The sequence below is a fragment of the Centruroides sculpturatus genome, unplaced genomic scaffold (assembly GCF_000671375.1).
Source record: "Centruroides sculpturatus isolate CEXI.00-Female unplaced genomic scaffold, Cexi_2.0 scaffold298, whole genome shotgun sequence".
Classification (NCBI taxonomy): domain Eukaryota; kingdom Metazoa; phylum Arthropoda; class Arachnida; order Scorpiones; family Buthidae; genus Centruroides; species Centruroides sculpturatus.
The window spans coordinates 417,806-441,207 of NW_019384568.1; the positions used below are offsets into that span (position 1 = coordinate 417,806).

Here is a 23,402-nt window from a genome sequence, read left to right on the forward strand (position 1 = left end):
TTACAAACAAATAAATTTTAGTTTTTAATATAGTACAAAAAAAGTAATCTAAATTTACGAATGCGTGTACTGTAAATACAGTACATACTTGTATATATTTTAATATGATTTTATGTGCTTTAAACGTTTATCTAGTGATATTACGACTTCAATATTTGTGGCGGACAGACGTAAAGTCGAATAAAATGACTTAAACTTGATTTTTATTTTTCCATATACTTTTTTAACAAGCGACGTATAATCGGGAACGACGTAACTCGAAACCGACGTAAGTCGAGTTTTTATTTTTCCATATACTTTTTTAACAAGCGACGTATAATCGGGAACGACGTAACTCGAAACGACGTAAGTCGAGATATGCCTGTATTGACTCATTGTGAAAAATTCTAGAGTATTACTATTTGCTGTACAGCATCGAGCTAAATCTTGCCATAGTTAATGAAACATTCTTTCCTGTTATAATTTTTTCCTGTGATTTTGATCTAGGACTGCTAAGAGAGCCTTTATTCTATTCCGTTTTTGAGCTTAAAAACTTTTAAAATAATGGTATGGAATGCGAGTTTTTGGAATTTAACAGGTTTTTACGTGTTTACGTTTATATATTAAACTTCCATCTAAGATGTTTGATAACTCAGATAATCCTTGGATCACAACAGTAAAGTGGATGAAACCACTGAATGCTGGTAATTCAGCTCGGTTTCGCGACTAACCAATGGGCTGACTAATGGAGTTTTTCGAATTATTCATGTGTCTGACATCTAAATAGAAGCATGTTTCTAGTCGACAGATCGCCCATGTGTTGCGTTGTCTTATTCTATTGGTGTAATCTAATTCATGCTGTTTTCACTAAAATATTTATACAACTTTTGCTAATTAAGGCTATATTTAGTAAGATCCACTCCTGATATCACAAAAATGGCTGAAACAAAAATATACAATGAAATTACAGCATGAGATTTTTTAAATTCAATTTTAAACTTTAATTAGACACGATTTTGAATGTTTTTATATATTTTTAGGTATTTTGAATAAATTTTTGTCTCTTGATGCGTTTGTCATATTGGACCGTCTTGTGGCATGGATGTACATTTTAAACAGCGTGATAATTCTTTACGTTATTGGAGAAATAAGAAGTCCTATACCTATGACAGAAATTAATTTGGTACTATACATTTACTTTATTTATATCGCAGAACTGTGCAAAATTTTAAATTAATAATATTCTACTATAAATAATTAAATTACATTTTAATTATTATTAAGTAATATAATTCTATACAATTTTTTTTAAATACTAAGAACAGAAAAAATCTATATCGGTGTTATGGATATAAATATTAATGAGAGGGTGAAAAGGTATACATAGTGAAATCTGTGAACAACGACCACTAAGAAAACAAAGAGAAAATGGCCGCTGTTCGGAGGTGACCGTTGTTTGCAAATCATTTTGTATGATGCATTTAAAAAAAAAATGTCCCTGAAAAAATGGCCGTTGTCGAAAATTATACTGAATAGGCGCCAGATTACTCATAGAAGTTCTCCGGGAAGAATTGTACTTGGCAGATCGCACACGTGTTGCGTTGCCGTACCTATACAACAGAACTTATAATTTATTGTGGGTAATACGGAATAAATTATCGATCTCCATGATCTGTGCTGATTGACTCCGTTACTATCACGTTTCAATATATCTAACTATATCTGACTATATAGCGGACTAATTGTTAATGTTTTGTTTTATTCAACAAATCAATCAATCTTTTTAACGGTAAATTCCCTGATGTCCATCACTATAAAACAATGCCAAAAAAATAAATTAACAGGATGAGAACAGTGAAAATCTCACTCGTATGCCTTTTCGCCAATCTATATATAAGTTTTAATTTTTTTAAATTAAAATGAAAATAAATTGAAATGTATATAATTTATGTTTCTTACACTTTTCTAGTGGATGCTGTTTCTATTTGTTACATTCTTCACATTTATTGCATGGATTTTTGGCTACATATTTCTCCAGATACCATTTACGTACTTATTTATTCTGCTGTTATCCTGTTGTCAAAGAAAGAAAAGTTTGAAAATATCGGATTCAAAAGTGGAATCGTTAAACTAAAGAAATCACTTTGCTATATCTATGAAAATAAATAATTAATTATATTTTAAACTTACACAAATATATTTTGCAATAAGATATTTTAATGCTTAACTGAATGAAGATTGATTAATTGATTTGTGGATTCTTTTGTCTGTGTAAGGGGTGTTTCTGCAAAAATAATTTAACTGCTGTAAAATTAAAATTGTTTTACTGTTTTCTACTTTATTCCAAGCTTAGAAATGTATGAATTATGCAAATACTTATTAAAATAGTTTAGCCTGAGATGTGGAGTGCACTTACTATGGCCGAAGTTTTCTATAAACAAAATTTTCTGTGACTAATTCTCATTTTCTAGCTTCTGACGTTATGTTTCTAAGCGACAACGCGACTAATAATCGATCTGACGAGAGTGATGCCTCCCGGGAGGACTTCCTATGAGAAACTGGCCCCTATTCAGGTATTACAACGTGAAGAAAACCCGGAAAACTCCACGCGGCCAGCCCGTTGGACTGACGCGAAACCACGACCAACTACCGGTGTTTAGTGGTTTTATCCACTCGGCCACTGGTGGGCCGAAATTTTCACTTACTCAGAAGCATTGCTATATCGGCCATTTTAGATAGTTTTCGAATGATATTTATTATGCTACGTAGAAGCAAACTGAATATAACATATGAACGTTGCAAAAGATTCTTTTTATGTTTTTCATATACTTACGCCACCATAAAATATTTTCTGACAACTCCTGTTTCAATTTAAACTTACTTCAACGTCACCTTTTTTCATTTTGCTATAACTGTACAATTAAATAATAGTCTCAATAGACGTCTACGTAGTGCAATTGTCATATCACAATGAATTTAATATTTGTCCGAGTTTTCCTAAGGCAAATGTATTCCTGAATGAATTAACGCCTTTGTAAAGTGAATCAGTATCAGAATACAAAGAATCATTCAGAAGTGAATCGCTACAGTCTTTATAAACATTTTATTGATACTGTTTCTTGATAATTTACATAATTATCGAGAATGAGTGTCAATAATATATTTGATTATGTAAATTTTTAAAAAGTAGTATTGAACGGTCGTAATAAAGAGCCGTTCAAATGATTTTTTGTCGCAGTAAATCTGGGCACACACTGTCTCTTTTTATTCATATCCCTTAGTTCGAGTAGGGTCGAAAAAATCGACTCGAGCATTTTAGCCATCTGAAACACAAAATTCAATATTAAACTGTAAATGTCTTCTAAATAGAAAGTCAAATTTGTGTCATGTCAAAGTTACTGACTGAATATATATATATACATAAATATATATATATATATATAACCCTATATATATGTTAACGGCTAAACCCGATTTCAGGGCAAATGGGTTTATCCTACGCGTGTCAGGATATACTAGTTTAGCCTGAAATCGGGTTTGGCCGATAACATATACGCCATCGCTCATTTGTCAAATTTATTCGTTATATTAAATCGTTATGTTTAAATTTATCGATGACCAAGACAACGAAGACCCTGACGTTGTGAGGATCCTCGATTCGAATCGTGACAAAGACCTCAGGAATTTTTCGTAAGGTGTTTGTTCGCGTTATGTTAATTTAACCCTGACCTTCGCATCTCTGTGCCCAGCAGAATTCATATTTTGTTTAGGAAAATATTATTTTGGAACATCATAATTTAAAAAAACTTGAAAATATACATTCGCTGTTATCTAAATTAGTAGTAATTTATGTACTTTTTTTATAGAATATAAAACTTGAAAAAAACTTTTCGAAAGTATTAAAATTGAAATTTTAAGTTTCCGTTCTGGACAGAAATTTTCTGTATATTAATAAATACATTTAGTTTTCTGAGGGGACAGATAAATCTTACTGTCTCATAATTTAAACGATTGGACGTCGCACGTGTCTTGCTTCAGACATAAAAAATTTCCCTTGCATGCTGCATTATTACAGAAGCAACGTCTTCCATTTACGTATCGAATTAATTTGCAATTCCATCCTAGTTAGTAGCCGTCTTGTCCATTACAGGCGTAATCAGATCAATACTTGTCCATTAGTTAGAATTATGTTGACAGACATAAGTTAACCACTTAAGGAAGAATGTTTATAATTTCTGATTTATTACACAAACCTTTTAAGAATATATTAAAGATATTTAAGTACCCTCGTTATGAAAGATTTTCTACTTCTACATAATGTAGGTTAATACGTTAAAAATATATGGGTATGCAGCGAAATAAAGCAGCGAACATAAGGAGGCCCGTCAGGACTTAGGTCGCACATTGTCTACAGATTTCACCGTTGTCCGTACTCTCACGCCACTTTACCGGAGCATTCAGACATCCCTCCTCGCCAGCACGTAGCGGCTTTAAAAACTTTTGTATATCGATCGAACCGCTTCGCATAATAGCAAGGCGGAGTACATCGGAGAAAAGGCCAAAACACTAGCAACTCCATATAAACCCTGTTAAAGAAGAAAAAGAAGAAACAGCGAACTGCCCAATACAAAGATTGACTTAGACTGCATAAACTATTAAATTGAAGATCTCCGTTCTAATTCGTTATAAAATCTGAATTGGTAAATTGTATTCGTTGTCGATTTCAAATCATGGATTCTTCTTTACAAACGTCAATTCAAATCTCAAAAGAAACGTCATCAATTCATCCCCTTTGTTATTTGCATCCATTGCTTATAGTTGGATCTCTATTTGGTATGAACCCAATACAACATTGCAGTTGCTGCAGTTTTATGAGTCAATACATTATACAACGTAACAAAAAAAGTATTCTCTGTACCAATTATACCAAATAGGAATAGAAATCTTTTTATGGTTTACCGTGTTAAGAGTATTCGTAAATATCTTCAACGACAGAATCTTATGTGGAGGATGGACTTTAATGTGCTATTCAAATGACATCTTAAAATTATTGATATGTTTCTTCTGCAGTTACGTTAGCATTCAGTATTCTGTTATTAAAAAATCGCAATTCTGTTGGTTGAGCAACAGAAATGAATTCTATGGTGAAATGAAAATATGGAAAAGATTAAATAAGTTCGTGCTTTGTGTTTTCATTATCTTTATCGTAGTTCTATTATCCATATGCATTTGTACGGATATTTTGTTGTATCCTGGTATACTTAAGCAGACAAATTCGCATATCACTGCTGTCTTATGTTTAATTTACTTCAGAGTTTATTTCCTGTACAGCATCGCTCAAATATTATTTGTAGCATGTATTTTTACATCTGTATCGTATATTACACATCACAGATTAATTAATATTGGAAACGAGATGAAAGAAATCGACAAACAAACGCCTAAACTGAAACAAATAATAAATGATTTAATTGAAAAACACACGGAAATATGGGAAATGTTTTAGCAGATAAATGAACTGTGGGAACATTTCATGCCTTGTATTTATATTTTCTTCACTCATTTTACTTGTTTTCTGATATATGCACTATTGTTCATGAACCTTAGGATTCTCTTAATGTTAGTATTAATAATTTTATCAGTTGTATTGATAGCTGGATGCCTGATTATAGCGTATTTTCTGTCAAAAATATCTTACAAAGTAAGTGAAGAAAAGCTGTTTAAATACATTTTATTAATGTTTTAACATTTTATTAATGTTTTAACATTTGTTCCTATGAGATATTCTAAACGTGAATATCTCGTGGAAACATATAGGAGTATCCTATAAAAGAGAATTTTAAATTATTCGTTACATCCAAATTATGGGTATGATATTTTATATAAAATATCAGAAATTATTATTGTTATTTTTAATATACACAATATGAAGTAGAGATAGATAAGGAAATTCTGTTGTTTAAGTGTAATAATTTTAATTTATCTGAGGTAGAAAACTGATTTGTCTTATTCCAAATGTGTTCTAAATAAAATTTTGACATAGAAAGTTTGTTCCGTTGAAATTTATTCCAAAAGTTATAAATAATTTAAATTATCTTTTACTGTACTCGAGCATAATTAAAAATATTCTATAGTAATTTGTTGAAAAATTGAATAAAATATTAAATAATTTACGTATGAAAATATTATTTGAATAAGAGTTATTTACAAGTATGTTTCTTCTTTCAGTTGTACAGTGACTTTAATACAATCGAGAAGATTTCTTCTGCCGAACTTCAGCTTCGGTTAAAGCTAAAAGTTTGCTCTTTATTATTTTCTTAATGCAAAATACATATAAATGTTTCATGTTTTTACAATATTTGAATTAATTTATTAAATTTCTTTTCATTTCAGATATTGGATTTTATGAAACGCTTTGGAAAAATGCCACTCGGAATTTCTTTCGCCGGATACTTTTTCGTAAAGAAGACATTTTTCATCAAGGTATGGTTAATTCTATGGCTAGAAATGAGTAATTGATGAAGTTTTTATAACTAAAATTAATGAATATGCTTCACAATTAATTATTTTATTCTTAATTTCAGTTAGTCAAACTATTATATTCCATATTCTCTTCGTTACTGCAATTAAGAGGTGCCACCAAAACCAAAAATTGTGTTGCTGATTTAAAAATTGCCACTAATTTAATAAATGCTACTGTAAACTACGGAAAAAACTTTACTTTATATGAATTTGGGCAAACTACGCTTTAGCTTCCTACAAAACTGATCACAACTTTTTTTCATAATTTTGATTAATTTTCGTAATGTTTACTGTAGCGAATAAGAAGATTTTCTGTTTGATTGAACACACATTAGTTTAGAGTTTGAAAATCCAAACTTCACTTTGCTTAAAAGAAAAGAAAAGCGAAGCAAAGATACGTTGGTGGATGCATCCATTTTTAAACGAAGACAAAAACGATGGATTTAGCTGCATTAATTTCTTCATTAGTGTCTATTTATCTGGAACTCTATATAAAATAAGTGCGGTAGTTACTAGCATTCGTATAAATTCGAAATTAAAAATTTCATCAAAAGTTTGAACCATAAACATGGGTGCGCATTATATACGGCAAAATACAATAGTTGGTTTTTTGGTTCGAGGAAAAGTTTGCTTCGTATGCCACGATTTCTAGCCCCTTAGTACAGAAAGTTGAAGATTAATGTTATTAAAAGTTATGAAATTTTAAGTTTTCGTTCTTGACTCAAATTTTGTTTATATTAATAAATATATTTAGTTTTCTAAGAGGACAGATAAATCTTACTGTCTCATAATTTAAACGATTGGACGTCGCACGTGTCTTGCTTCAGACATAAAAAATTTTGTTTGCATGCTGCATTATTACAGAAGCAACGTCTTTCATTTACGTATCGAATTAATTTGCAATTCCATCCTAGTTAGTAGCCGTCTTGTCCATTATAGGTGTAATCTGATCAATACTTGTCCAGTAGTTAGAATTATGTTGACAGACATAAGTTAACCACTTAAGGAAGAATGTTTATAATTTCTGAATTATCATAAAATCCAAGAATATATTAAAGATATTTAATGTACCCTCATAACAAAAGATTGTCTACTTCCACGCAACGTACAGTACGTCAATACGTTAGAAATGTATGGATATGCTGCGAAATAAAACAGCAAATTGTTCAACAGAAAGATCGACTTATAGAACTGTTAAATAGAAAAACTTCATTGTAATTCATCAGAAAATATGCATGTTAACTTGTATTTGTTGTCAATTTCAAATAATGGATTCTTCTTTACATACGTCAATTCGAATCTCAAAAGAAACGTCATCAATTCATCCCTTTGCTATTTGCATCCATTGCTTATAGCTGGATCCCTATTTGGTATGAACCCAATAAAACATTGCAGTTGCTACAGTTTTATAAGTCAACACATTATACAATGTAACAAAAAAAGGTATTCTCTGTACCAATTATATCAAATAGTAATAGAAATTTTTTTATGCTTTACCGTGTTTTCAATGACAGAATCTTATGTTAAGAATGGACTTCAGTTTATTTCAATTACATATTGAAATTATTGATGAGTTTCTTTTGCAGTTACGTTAGCATTCAGTGTTCTGCTGTTAAAATATCGAAATTCTGTTGGGTGAGAAACTGAAATGAACATCATATGATTATTCATTAACCTTAAGATTTTTTATAATGGTACTGTTTATCATTTTATCAATTTTGTTCATAGCGAGATTTCTAATTATGGCGTATTTTCTATAGAAAATTTCTTCCATAATAAATGTTGAAAAGTTGCTTAAGTTCATTTTATTAACAGTTTAACATATGTTCCTATGAGATATTGTAAGCGTGATAAATAGCAGAGAAATTCGAATAAATCATATTTGAGTTGGCTTATCTAAAATACCACAAATGAAGTGTATTTATATTCATTTTAATACATTGTATGTAAAATATGAAATTCACATTGTTAAGAGAAATCGCTCGCTTAAGCCCAATATTTTAAAATTATCCCAACAAAACTTCAACCGAAAATGTCTTAATTATTCCAAATATTTTTCAAACAAATAGTTATTAGAGAGTTTTCGGCAGACGTTTGCAGCTTAAATCGTAAACGCCTGACGTCGAACGATGCAATTAGGCAATTCTAAAAGGTTGACAATGGCGTTCGCTACGTCTGGCATGGCGAGTAAAAGTTCGGCTTAAACTTCTTCATTTTTCTGCGTTTAAGCTTAAAATTCTGACGAATTTATTTAAAAAATAATTACTTATACATTAGGAAATAACACTGTAAAGTAACAGACGAATTTAATTTAGAAATTATTTAGTTATTCAATTTTCTTCAAGTTAGGTAAAGTGCCTATAGAATTTGCATATATTTGTATTCATAATAGCTTATCATAATTCTGTAGAAGTTGATTTGTTCTTTCATAGAATCTTCTACTATCAACGACATAAAACGTTTGTACAGTTTCTAAAAATAATATTTCGAATTGCATTCGGATCTACATAAGCCAATACTTCCCTCAAGAAAAGTACTTTATAATTGATGCTTTCAGTAATACAGTGACTTTAATACAACCAAAAAATATCTTCTGACAAACTTCAGCTTAAGTTCTAAGCGAAAAGTTTGCTGTTTTATTAGTTCTGAAAAACACGCTTTATAATTAAGTATAAGTAAGTATTTTCGTTTTAATTACAAATAGTAAAACTTTTATATTCCATATTCTCTTCGTTACTGCAATTAACAGGTGCCACCATAACCAGAAATTATGTTGCTGAATTAAAAACTCGATTAGTAATTCAATCACAGCAAATTGATAAATATTCTCTGTTGGAAGTTGGAAAGAGGTCGGTGAAAGTTCACCAACGTATAAGAAAACTGTTCGAATTCCATCCTGATCGTCATAGTTTATAATAAGAAGTATTGGTCGAGACAGCGCCGTTCATTCCTGATAGCAGACCACATCGAACCGCCAAATGTCCAGCCGTAAATATATCGTCCTACAGCTCTGAACAACTCAAGATCCATTCCGAATAAATCTAAAAATCCCAGAAATTTTTAAAGGTTGTCTATCCGAATACGCCGAAACCGTTTCTCTCTCTTCGGTCGACCTGTTGTGGTCAGACCAAACCTATAATGATCTTGCTAAAATAGACACACGCTGAGCCCAAAAACAAAAAGAAGTATTTAAAAAAATGCAATACACCAGACATCACTGTAAGTCACATACACAGTATTATTCCTAATAGAATACTCTAAATAAGTTAACTATTTTCCTTTTTTTTACTAAACGTTCGGTTGACAATTTTAAAATATCAATATTTTTGAGCAAAAAATAAATTGTATTATAAAAATGAATGGTTTTGTTACAACCAATAAACATACATATATACAGCAACGCGACACACGGGCGATCTGCCAAAAACAGTCTTTTATAAGAAAGTGTCTCCTATTTAGGTTTTATTAACGTCAAAAAATTCTATGTGACTAGCAGGTTCATCAGGCCCAAACCCACTATCCGATACCTGCATCCAATTGTTTTATTCACCCGTCTACTAGTCAGCCGTAAGAATAAATGTGAATAAGTAATTTATATTTTGGAATTATTTCTGGCCTTCTGCCGGGTGAAGTTAGTGACAGGAAATAAATTCCATTCGAAGCCACGGAACCATCGTCAAGGTCTCACCCTCTTCCGTGGGTTTTTTGTTTGTCCAGAAACCCCGTAATGAATAGGCAGAATCGTCATTACGGGAAAAACTGGAATGGCGCCATTTCCGAAACGAAAGTACTGCTAATGTCTTTGAAAGTTTGTTGAAAACTATTATTGTAGATTTGATTGACGCATCAGACGAGCAACACACTGTACACTCTTGCTTCTCCTGGTTTGCATGTAGTGCATGTTACGTCGCGAATTTAATACATTTCGATGTAGTTAAATCAGAAGAAGCACGAATCTCGGAGCAATAATAATAAGATGAAGGATGTTTTTTTAAATATTTCAGATTAAGTTCATACTTGAAATAAACGTAAAATCGTAAGTAATCAACCAGTAAAGCGCTAATTATGGCCACATATCTTTTGCCTTACTTGGAAGCTGAAAATAAAAAGACTTTATATTAATAATAACTCTTGCAATGATCAAAAGTTGGATTTATACTTATCTTTTATTTATGAAGACAACGCGAATCTTAAACTTTAAATATTAAAAGTAAAACACAAAATAAGAAATTCTTGGCGTAAATAATAAAACTAAAGATGAATTTGTCACAACAAAACAAAGCTAACAAATGATTATTATTACATTGTTACTTAATATTCATTTTAAATTATTGTTTCAATTGAATTGTTATTGTAATTAGACATTTTTTAAAATAAAGTTTACTTAAATATAACATAAAAATAAATAAATTAAAATAAATATAATTGGAAATATTAAAATATGATTTTGTGAATGGAAACATTACACGTTGTATTTGTGTTTCCGAATGCACGTGCTTATAATTTATATAGAACGAAACTATTTATGACGTACTGTACAGTGACTCTCCTATAACACGATAGATACGTTCCGTGTTTTATGAAATTCATGTTTTACAAGTCTTTAAATACATGATCCAATCACAGCCCGGCACGTATGCAGTTTTCGAATTACGGCTGTTTGAAATGTTTCCTTCCATAAAATTAATCGATTCTAGACTAATTTGACTCAACGCTTCCAAAACACATAATAATTTATATCCATAAAAAGTATGCTAAATACAAAAAAAAATTAGCGGATTATACTCGAGTGTGCACCGTTCGACGACGCCATTGCGTAAGCTTGTTCTCCTTGTGATATGGCGTATCAAACGGCGGGCTCGTATTTCCTGATAAATTATTTTTCTGCGAAAAATTTGCTGAACTTTGGACACATCATTAATATAAATATAATTTTTATGGCCTTAAATAATAAATGGATTTTGGTAGGTTCGCTGCTCGTTTAAACTGAACGATTTGATCAACATCCGATATTGGTCTAGATTCGACCAATCCTGTCGCGACACGAGTCTGTGATGACGTTTTATCGTTTCATACGAGTCTCTTTTAGCGTGTTTATACGAATACAATCGCAATTTTTCGCCGTTATATACGTATCCGCATAATATACGCGTTTTACGTTACGTTGCAATAGAAGTCGTTTATCTCACTTTAATGGCCATAAACGTCGTTTATGTCACTTTAATAATCATAGGCGTCGTTTATGGTACATAGGTGACCATAGGAGTCGATTATGTCACTTATGTGGCCATAGGCTTCGTTTGTGTCACTTAGGTAGCCATAAACGTCGATAACGTCACTTTCGTAGCCACAGGCGTCGTTTACGTCACTTTGGTGACCATAGGCGTCGTTTACGTCACTTTGGTTGCCATAGGCGTCGTTTATGTCATTTTGGTGGTCATAGGCGTCGCTTATGTAACATAGGTGGCCATATGCGTCATTTATATCACTTAAATAGCCATAGGCGCCGTTTATGTCACTTAGTTGGCCATAGGCGTTGATTATGTCACTTTGGTAGCCAGAAACGTAGTTTATGGCACATTGGTAACCATAGGTATCGTTTATGTTTCTTTGGTAGCCATAGGCGTCGTTTATGTCACTTTGGTTGCCATAGGCGTCGTTTATCTCACTTTGGTGGCCATAGGAGTCGTTTATGTCACTTTAATGGCTGTAGGCGTCATTTACGTAATCTTGGTGGCTATATGATCGTTTATGTCACTTTGGTGGTAAGAAACATAGTTTATGGCGCATTGGTGACCATAGGCGTCGTTTATGTTACTTTGGTAGTTATAGGCGTCGTTTATGTCACTTAGGTGGCCATAGCGTCGATTACGTAACTTTCGTGGCCACAGGCGTCGTTTACGTTATGTGAAATTCGAAGTTAATAAAAGCATTTAATCCTTTAAAAGTTTAATAAATTTAAAATAAAAATGCCCTCAATCAAAGGAATTTGACTTTACAAAAACGAAATATAAAGCACATGAGAGAATTATAACTTTTTTTGTTTAACTATATACATTTTCACGATCAAACCGTATATAGTTTACAGTTATCGGCGAAATTCGTCATATTGTTGTCGTTTTAACACCACCTTTAACCTCACACCTGCTAAAACAATTCATCATCTGACGAATTTTCCCACCAAAAAGGTATACAAGCCATCCTCCTTCCTTTCCTCTGGGGAATCGCTGAACAAGAAGTCGCCATCGCACCATCAAAACAAACATTTGCTTTTTTTTAAACAGTTGCACCACATATTAAAAGACCTTCGATCTCAACCCGCAACTTCAATCCCGCCTTTCAGAAATTACAGGCCTTTGCTATTATCGCAAGAGGTATGAACGCTTTATTGTAAGCTATCTCTCTCATACGCGAATGAGACGTACCGTGTTAGAACGTTTGTTTTATTTTTTTTGCTGTTTCTTTGCAGACACACTAAGGTGATATATATCAACACTTGGCAACAATTTATTACAGACAAATAATAAAACGTTTGTTTTATTATTTGTCTGCAATAAATGGTTAATTTAGATAAATGGTGTCTTTATTCGACTATGCCAACGCCTTCTCGTCGACCCCTCCGACTCTCCTCCACTCGCGTAACGCGTAACCGAACGTTACTATCATTTCTGAAAAGAAAGTAGGTGACTGACAAGTGGCCGAAAGAAAAAAACTTCTCTTTTTTTCCGGTGGCTCACAGTTACTTTGATGGCCATAAACGTCGTTTATGTCAATTTAATAGCCATAGGCGTCGTTTATGTCACTTAGGTAGCCATAGGCGTCATTTATCTCACTTAAATAGCCATAGGCGTCGTTTATGTTACTTAAATAGCCATAAGCGTCGTTTATGTTACTTAGGTGGCCATAAACGTCGATTATGTCACTTTAATGGCCATAAGCGTCGTTTACGTCACTTTGGTGGTTATAGGCGTCGTTTATTTAACTTTTGTGGCCATAGGCATCGTTTATCTCACTTCTATGTGCCTTTTCGGAGTTCTTTCCTAGCATTTGTTCCCTATCGGTGCAGGATCCACTTCTTTACAGGCATTGCCGATCTATCGCATCATATAGTGTTATTTTATTAAAAAATAAATTGTATTATAAAAATAAATGGTTTTGTTTCAACCAGTAAACATACATATATACAGCAACGCGACACACGGGCGGCCTGCCAAAAGAAGTCTTTTATGGGATAGTGTCTTATATTTAAATTTTATTAACGTCAAAAAATTCCATGTGACGTCAGGCGCAAACCCACTATCAGATACCTGCATTTAGTTGTTTTATTCACTCGACCACTGAAGAGCCGTAAGAATAAAAGTGAATAAGTAATTTATATTTTGGAATTATTTCTGGCCTTCTGCCGGGTGAAGTTAGTGACAGGAAATAAATTCCATTCGAAGCCACGGAACCATCGTCAAGGTCTCACCCTCTTCCGTGGGTTTTTTGTTTGTCCAGAAACCCCGTAATGAATAGGCAGAATCGTCATTACGGGAAAAACTGGAATGGCGCCATTTCCAAAACAAAAGTATCGCTAATGTTTTTGAAAGTTTGTTGAAAACTATTATTGTAAATTTGATTGACGCATCAGACAAGCAACACACTGTACACTCTTGCTTTTCCTGGTTTGCATGTAGTACATGTTACGTCTCGAATTTAACACATTTCCATGTATTTAAATCAGAAGAAGTACGAACCTCGGTGCAATAATAATAAGATGAAGGATGTTTTTTAAATATTTCAGATTAAGTTCATACTTGAAATAAACGTAAAATCGTAAGTAATCAACCAGTAATGCGCTAATTATGGACACATAGCTTTTGCCGTACTTGTATGCTGAAAATAAAAAGACTTTATATTAATAATAACTCTTGCAATGATCAAAAGTTGGATTTATACTTATCTTTTAGTTATGGAGACAACGCGAATCTTAAACTTTAAATATTAAAAGTAAAACACAGGAAATAAGAAATTCTTGCTCTGGATATTAAAACTAAAGATGAATTTGTCACAACAAAACAATACTAACAAATGAAAGTCATTGTTACTTCAACTTCATTTTCAATTATTGTTAAAATTCAATTGTTATTGTATTACATGTATTTTTTTAAAATAAAGTTACTTAAATATGACATTGAAATAAATAAATTAAGATAAATATAATTGAAAATATTAAAATATGATTTTGTGAATGGAAACATTACACGTTGTCTTTGTGTTTCCGAATGCACGTGCTTATAATTTATATAGAACGAATGAAACTATTTATGACGTACTGTGCAGTAGACTCTCCTATACCACGGTAGATACGTTCCGTGTTTTATGAAATTCATGTTTTACGAGTCCTTAAATACATGAGCCAATCACAGCCCGGCTCGTATGCAGTTTTCGGATTACGGCTGTTTGAAATGTTTCCTTCCATAAAATTAATCGATTCTAGACTAATTTGACTCAACACTTTCAAAACACGTATAATTTTATGGGAATAATCCATATAAAGTATGCTAAATACATAAAAAAAATTATCGGATTACTTACCGAGTGTGCACCGTTCGACGACGCCATTGCGTAAGCTTGTTCTCGTTGTGAAGTGGCGTATCGAACGGCGGGCTCGTATTTCCTGATAAATTATTTTTCTGCGATAAATTTGCTGAACTTTGGACACATCATTAATATAAATATAATTTTTATGGCCTTAAATAATAAATAGATTTTGGTAGGTTCGCTGCTCGTTTAAACTGAACGGTTTGATCAACATCCGTTATTGGTCTACATTCGACTAATCCTGTCTCGACACGAGTCGGTGATGACGTTTTATCGTTTCATACGAGTCTCTTTTAGCGTGTTTATACGAATACAATCGCAATTTTTCGCAGTTATATACGAATCCGCATTATATCAACCGCGTTTTATAGGGGGGTCTACTGTATTTCTTTTAGACAAATTTACAAGAGTATAATTTTCTTGTAGTAGACAAGCAGAAGAGATTGATGTAATTCAGTCGAGCTTTAGTTTACAAAGAATACTATCGTGTATCAAAAGAAGAAGTTAAATTACATTACAGTGTTACACAACTATATCCGTAAAATCTGAAAAGTACTGTCAGATTCGAAAACAATTGCGAAATTGTTACTTTTCGGTGTTTTTTAACACCAAATGAAGGAATGTCTAATATGAAACCATTTAAAAGTATTGGATAAATGCGAGTTAGCGCCTCACCATTTGGCTGACTACGTGCAGCCTGTCGGGTTTTCAGCGTGGGTCTAACATCTGAATACAAGCCAGTTTCCCATGAAAAGCTGTCCCTATACGAATGGCATGGTCCAAACCCAAGTTTTGGGTACCTTATCCCTACATTTTTACATTTAGTGCGTATACGTAAGGATCATCACCGACTAAACAGCTCATCACCGACTTGAAACAGCTCATCACGGACTATAAACAGCTCATCACCGACTATAAACAGCTCATTTTCGACTTGAAACAGCTAATCACGGACTTGAAGCAGCTAATCACCGACTAGAAACAACTCATCATTGACTGAACAGCTCATTTCCGACTTGAAACAGCTCATCACGGACTTGAAGCAGCTCATCACCGACTAGAAACAGCTCATCGCCGACTTTAAGCAGCTCATTATCGACTTTAAACAGCTTATCACCGACTTGAAACAGCTCATCACCGACTTCAAGCAGCTCATCACTGACTATATACAGCTCATTACCGACTTTAAACAGCTGATTTCCTACATTACATTTTTTTTGTAAAAAAGTGATTAATTCATGCACAAGATTTCAGGGTAATAGTTAGTAGTAAATTCATAATAAATAATATGGAACACCAGCTTTTCTTTTTGTGGATACCAGAAAATTTTTTAAATGACATGATTGATTTATATAATTCGGTCAATATATACTGTTAGGAAGTGTACTTTATAAAAAAAAAATTGAGCGTGCTCAATTTGCTGCAGAAAATAAAATAGTTTATCATAAGTAGTAAAGAAACAAACTTTTGTATTTATTTACAAGAGAATGGTTCAGAGAAGCAATTGAATACTTATTACAGAATAATTTATTTAGATACTAAAGCACTTAGCAATAATCTTTCAAGTTACGCATAGCCGAAAAACGAGAAGTGTCAACTGTTGCGTAACAATCTAACGAGAGTAAAAATGTTTTTTCAAAGTATTCGAAACAAGAAAAATAGCAAATTTTAGTATATTTCAATTACTGCTGCTGTAAATCTATATTGTCTCAATCAGACAATATAGGTCACTACGTAACAAATAAAAGATGTCTATAAAGATTTTGTCATAGTGAAAAAAAACCAATTATAGGTATAAAACAAACTAGTCTTTAAAATTCTATCTCTAGCTATGACCGAAAAATATACGTGCAATACCAAAGTTACGTTCTATAAACTTCACGAATACAATAAGAGAAAATACAGCTATATTACAGTGACGTGGAAGGACATTTAAAAAATCGCGGTTACCACGCAACATTCAAGAACTTGCCCTAGTAAGTGATGCGCTATTACCGAAATGCAAACTAGTAATTAGATACAGGTTAGTTGGATCTGCTAAGTAGATATTGATTTGCAGAAAAAAAATTCAAGTTTGTTAGAAATAATTATACTTTATACCATGGATATATTTTAAATATTACGTAGGAAATATATTTACAAACACAAGTACTAAAACAATGCTGTTCGAATGCTAATGAAAAAACCTTTTTAAAAAAACGAAGTAAAAATTAGAACAAGATACAAAATAACAACTTTCCTTTAAGCAAATGAAAAAGTCACATTTGTAACTTTTTTCTGATAAAAGAAAAGCTATATGAAGTAATAATTACAGGAAAGATTTATAAAAAACGACAGTTCCATATCCAAAAGTGTATTCTGTTTCTATAAAGCAATATCTCGTGAATTGACGAAGAGGTGTTTGGTAAAATTTACTTTTATCCAAAAAACTTATCCTTTTACATTAAATTGTAATATTCATGCATAAAAAGGGAAGGTTAGTATTTCAATTAGTTTAATAACATTAAAATAGAAAAATCAAAAACGCAACATTTAAAAATAGAAATAAGAAAGATATCTTTCAAAAACTACGAAAAGTGACAAGAGAACAAAGAGGAGATTAAAAGATAAATTTTGAACAGTTATGCAAATAAAAAATATTCAATAAAATAGTACGAACACTTTATGTTGGACAGATAAAGAAAGAAAAAAAAAAAGAAGACTCAAGAATTGATCAGTTTTCCAAGTATGTAAAATATAAATTCGCACTAATATATTGTTGAAATTCAGAATAGTTTTTTCATTCAGACTTGAAACAGCTCATCACCGACTATAAACAGATCATCACCGACTTGAAACAGCTTATCACAGACTGTTTATAGTCGGTGATGGCCGGAAAAAAAAACTTCTCTTTTTTTCCAGTGGCTCACAGTTACTTTGGTGGCCATAAACGTTTATGTCAATTTAATAACCATAAACGTCGTTAATGTCACTTATCTGGCCATAGGCTTCGTTTATGTCACTTCAATGGGCATACGCGTCGTTTACGTCACTTTGGTGGCCATTGGCGTCGTTTATGTCACATAGATGGCCATAGGCGTCATTTATGTCACTTAAATAGCCATAGGCGTCGTTTATGTCACTTAGATGGTTATAGGCGTCGACTATGTCACTTTAATGGCCATAAGCATCGTTTACGTCACTTTAATGGCCATAGGCGTCATTCACGTAACTTTGGTGGCCATAAGCGTTATTTATGTCACTTTGGTAACCAGAAACGTAGTTAATGGCACATTGGTGGCCATAAACGTCGTTTATGTTTCTTTGGTAGTTATAAACGTCGTTTATGTCACTTTGGAGGCCATAGGCGTCGTTTCTGTCACTTTAATGCCATAGGCGTCAGTTACGTAACTTTGGTGGCCATAGGCATCGTTTATGTTATTTTGGTGGCCAGAAACGTAGTTTATAGAACATTGTCAGAAACAGGCGTCGTTTATGTCACTTTGGTTGCAACAGGGGTCGTTTATCTCATCTTGGTGGCCATAAGCGTCGTTTATGTCACTTAGGTGGCCATAAACGTCGTTTATGTCACTTAAATAGTAATAGGCGTCGTTTACGTCACTTTGGTCGCCAAAAACGTCGTTTACTTAAGGCGTCGGTTACGTCACTTTGGTCGCCAAAGGCGTCGTTTACGTAACTTCGGTGGCCATAGGCATCGTTTACGTAACTTTGGTGGCCATAGGCGTCGTTGATTTCACATTAATGACCATAAGCGTCGTTTACGTCATTTTGGTTGCCTTAAACGTCGTTTACGTCACTTTGGTCGCCAGAGGCGTCGTTTACGTCACTTAGGTGGCCATAGGCGTCGTTCATGTCACTTAGGTGATAATAAGCGTCGTTCACGTCACTTTGGTGGTAATACACGTCGTTTATGTGACTTTAGTAGCCATAGGCGTCGTTTACGTCACTATGGTAACCATAGGCGTCGTTTACGTTACTTTGGTGGCCATAAGCGTCGATTATGTCACTTTAATGGTCAAAGGCGCCGTTTACGTCACTTTAATGGCAATAGACGTCATTTACGTGACTTTGATGGCCAAAAACGTCGTTTACGTAACTTTGGTGGCCATAGGCATCGTTTACGTCACTTTGGTGGCCATAGGCGTCGTTGATTTCACATTAATGGCCATAAACGTCGTTTACGTCACTTTGGTTGCCTTAAACATCGTTTACGTCACTCTGGTCGCCATAGGCGTCGTTTACGTCACTTAGGTGGCCATAGGGGTCGTTTTTGGCACTTTGGTGGCCATAGGCGTCGTTCGTGTCACTTAGGTGATAATAAGCGTCGTTCACGTCACTTTGGTGGTAATACACGTCGTTTATGTGACTTTAGTGGCCATAGGCGTCGTTTAAGTCATTTTGGTAACCATAGGCGACGTTTACGTTATTTTGGTAACCAAAACCGTCGATTATGTCACTTTAATGGCAATAGACGTCATTTACGTAACTTTGGTGGCCATAGGCATCGTTTATGTTTCTTTGGTAGCCATAGGCGTCGTTTATGTCACTTTAATAACAGTAGACGTCGTTTACGTCACTTTGATAGCCATAGGCATAGTTTATGTCACTTAGGGAGCCATCAACGCTAATTATGTCGCTTTGGTTGCCATAAACACCATTTATGTCACTTTGATGGCCATAGGCGTCTTTTACGTAACTTTAATGGCCATAGGCGTCATTTATGTTACTTTAATGGCCAGAAACGTAGTTTATGGCACATTGGTGGCCATAGGCGTCATTTATGTTTCTTTGGTAGCCATAGGCGTCGTTTATGTGACTTTGGTTGCCATAGGCGTCGTTTATGTTACTTTAATGGCNTGGTCGCCAGAGGCGTCGTTTACGTCACTTTGGTGGCCATAGGCGTCGTTCGTGTCACTTAGGTGATAATAAGCGTCGTTCACGTCACTTTGGTGGTAATACACGTCGTTTATGTGACTTTAGTGGCCATAGGCGTCGTTTAAGTCATTTTGGTAACCATAGGCGACGTTTACGTTACTTTGGTAACCAAAACCGTCGATTATGTCACTTTAATGGCAATAGACGTCATTTACGTAACTTTGGTGGCCATAGGCATCGTTTATGTTTCTTTGGTAGCCATAGGCGTCGTTTATGTCACTTTAATAACAGTAGACGTCGTTTACGTCACTTTGATAGCCATAGGCATAGTTTATGTCACTTAGGGAGCCATCAACGCTAATTATGTCGCTTTGGTTGCCATAAACACCATTTATGTCACTTTGATGGCCATAGGCGTCTTTTACGTAACTTTAATGGCCATAGGCGTCATTTATGTTACTTTAATGGCCAGAAACGTAGTTTATGGCACATTGGTGGCCATAGGCGTCATTTATGTTTCTTTGGTAGCCATAGGCGTCGTTTATGTGACTTTGGTTGCCATAGGCGTCGTTTATGTTACTTTAATGGCCATAGGCGTTATTTACGTATGTTTGGTGGCCATAGGCATAGTTTATGTCATTTTGGTGGCCAGAAACGTAGTCTATGGCACATTGGTAACAATAGGCGTCGTTTTTGTCACTTAGGTAGCCATAACCGTCTTTTATGTCACTTAGAAAGCCATCAACGCTACTTATGTCGCTTTGGTTGCCATAAACGCCATTTATGTCACTTTAATGGCCATAGGCGTCATTTATGTCACTTAAATAACCATATCCGTCGTTTATGCCACTTAAGGGTCAAAGGCGTTGATTATTTTACTTTAATGGCCATTAGCGTCGTTTATGTCATTTAGGTAACCATAAGCGTAGATTACGTCACTTTGGTTGCCATAGGGGTCGTTTATTTCACTTTGGTGGCCATAAGCGTCGTTTATGTCACTTAAATAGTAACAGGCGTCGTTTTTGTCGCTTAGGTGGCCATAGGCGTCGATTATGTCACTTTAATTGCAATAAGCGTCGTTTACGTCACTTTGGTCGCCATAGGCGTCGTTTATGGCACTTTGGTGGCAATAAGCGTCGTTTATGTCACATAGGTGGTTATAGGCGTAATTTGTGTCACTTAAATAGCCATAAACGTCGTTTATGTCACTTAAATGGTTATAGGCGTCGATTATGTCACATTAATGGCCATTAGCGTCGTTTACGTCACTTTAATAATTATAGACGTCATTTACGTAACTTTGGTGGCCATAGGCATCGTTTATGTCACTTTGGTAATAAAAAACGTCGTTTATAACACATTAATGGCCATAGACGTCGTTTATGTTTTAATGGTACCCATATGCGTGGTTTATGTCACTTAGGTAGGCATCAACGCTAATTATGTCGCTTTGGTTGCCATAAACACTATTTATGTCACTTTAATTGCCAGAGGCGTTTTATATGTAACTTTGGTGGCCAGAAATTTAGTTTATGGCACATTGGTGGCCAAAGGCGTCGTTTATGTTTCTTTGGTAGCCATAGGCGTCGTTTATGTCACTTTAACGGTTATAGGCGTTATTTACGTAACTTTGGTGGCCATAGGCATAGTTTATGTCATTTTGGTGGCCAGAAACGTAGTCTATGGCACATTTATGGCAATAGGCGTCGTTTATGTCACTTAGGTAGCCATAACCGTCGTTTATGTCACTTAGGAAGCCATCAACGCTACTTATGTCGCTTTGGTTGCCATAAACGTTATTTATGTCACTTTAATAACCATAGGCGTCATTTACGTAACTTTGATGGCCAGAGGCGTCATTTATGTCACTTAAATAGCCATATGTGTCGTTTGTGTCACTTAAAGGTCAAAGGCGTTGATTATTTTACTTTAATGGCCATAAGCGTTGTTTATGTCACTTACGTAACCATAAGCGTCGGTTACGTCACTTTGGTTGCCATAGGGGTCGATTATGTCACTTTAATTGCCATAAGCGTCGTTTACGTCACTTCGGTTGCCTTAGGCGTCGTTTACGTCACTTCGGTTGCCTTAGGCGTCGTTTACGTCACTTTGGTCGCCAAAGGCGTCGATTACGTAACTTCGGTGGTATTAGGCGTCGTTTACGTCACTTTGGTGGCCATAGGCGTCGTTGATTTCACATTAATGGCCATAACCGTCGTTTACGTCACTTTGGTTGTTTTAAACGTAGTTTATGTCACTTTGGTGACCATAGGCAACGTTTACGTCACTTTAATAACAGTAGGCGTTATTTACGTTACTTTGATAGCCATAGGCATGGTTTATGTCACTTAGGTAGTTATCAACGCTAACTATGTCGCTTTTGTTGCCATAAACACCATTTATGTCACTTTAATGGCCATAGGCGTCTTTTACGTAACTTTAATTGTGATAGGCGTCATTTATGTAACTTTGGTGGCCAGAAACGTAGTTTATGGCACATTGGTAGCCATAGGCGTCGTTCATGTTTTTCTGGTAGCCATAAACGTCGTTTATGTCACTTTCGTTGCCATAGGCGTCGTTTTTCTCACTTTAGTGGCCAAAGGCGTCGTTTATGTCACTTTAATGGCCATAGCCATAGTTTATGTCATTTTGATGGCCAGAAACGTAGTCTATGACACATTGGTGGCAATAGGCGTCGTTAATGTCACTTAGGTGATAATAAGCTTCGTTCACGTCACTTTGGTGGTAATACACGTCGTTTATGTTACTTTAGTGGCCATAGGCGTCGTTTACGTCACTTTGGTAACCATAGGCTTCGTTTACGTTACTTTGATGGCCATAAGCGTCGATTATGTCACTTTAACGGCCATAAGCGCCATTTACGTCACTTTAATGGCAATAGACGTCATTTACGTAACTTTAATGGTGATAGGCGTCATTTATGTAACTTTGGTGGCCAGAAACGTAGTTTATGGCACATTGGTGGCCATAGGCGTCGTTTATGTCTTTTTACTGGTAGCCATCAACGTCGTTTATGTCTATTTGGTTGACATTGGCGTCGTTTTTCTCACTTTGGTAGCCATAGGCGTCGTTTATGTCAGTTTAATGGCCATAAACGTCGTTTATGTCACTTAAATAGCTATAGGCGTCATTTATGTAACTTTGGTGGCCATAGGCATCGTTTATGTCACTTCGGTTGCCAGAAACGTACTTTTTAGCACATTGGTGGCCATATGTCATTTATGATACCATAGGCGTCGATTATGTCACTTTAATGGCCATAAGCGTCGTTTACGTCACTTTGGTAACCATAGGCGTCGTTTCCGTCACTTTGGTGGCCATAGGCGTCGTTTATGTCACTTTAATGGCCATAGGCGTCGTTTCCGTCACTTTGGTGGCCATAGGCGTCGTTTATGTCACTTTAATGGCCATAGGCGTCGTTT

At 34.5% G+C, this 23,402-nt stretch overlaps 1 protein-coding gene across 1 annotated transcript in view; it reads left to right on the forward strand.

Moving 5' to 3' along the window:
- The window catches only part of LOC111624086 (nose resistant to fluoxetine protein 6-like), an 18,442-nt gene extending 4,897 nt beyond the window's left edge, over positions 1 to 13,545 (forward strand). Inside the window, exons 3-6 of the mRNA XM_023366865.1 lie at positions 1,020 to 1,162; positions 6,373 to 6,462; positions 6,564 to 6,677; positions 13,399 to 13,545. Of these exons, the coding sequence (XP_023222633.1) occupies positions 1,020 to 1,162; positions 6,373 to 6,462; positions 6,564 to 6,677; positions 13,399 to 13,545 (494 nt within the window). The remainder of the gene's footprint in view (positions 1 to 1,019; positions 1,163 to 6,372; positions 6,463 to 6,563; positions 6,678 to 13,398) is intronic.
- Positions 13,546 to 23,402: the final 9,857 nt, after the last annotated feature.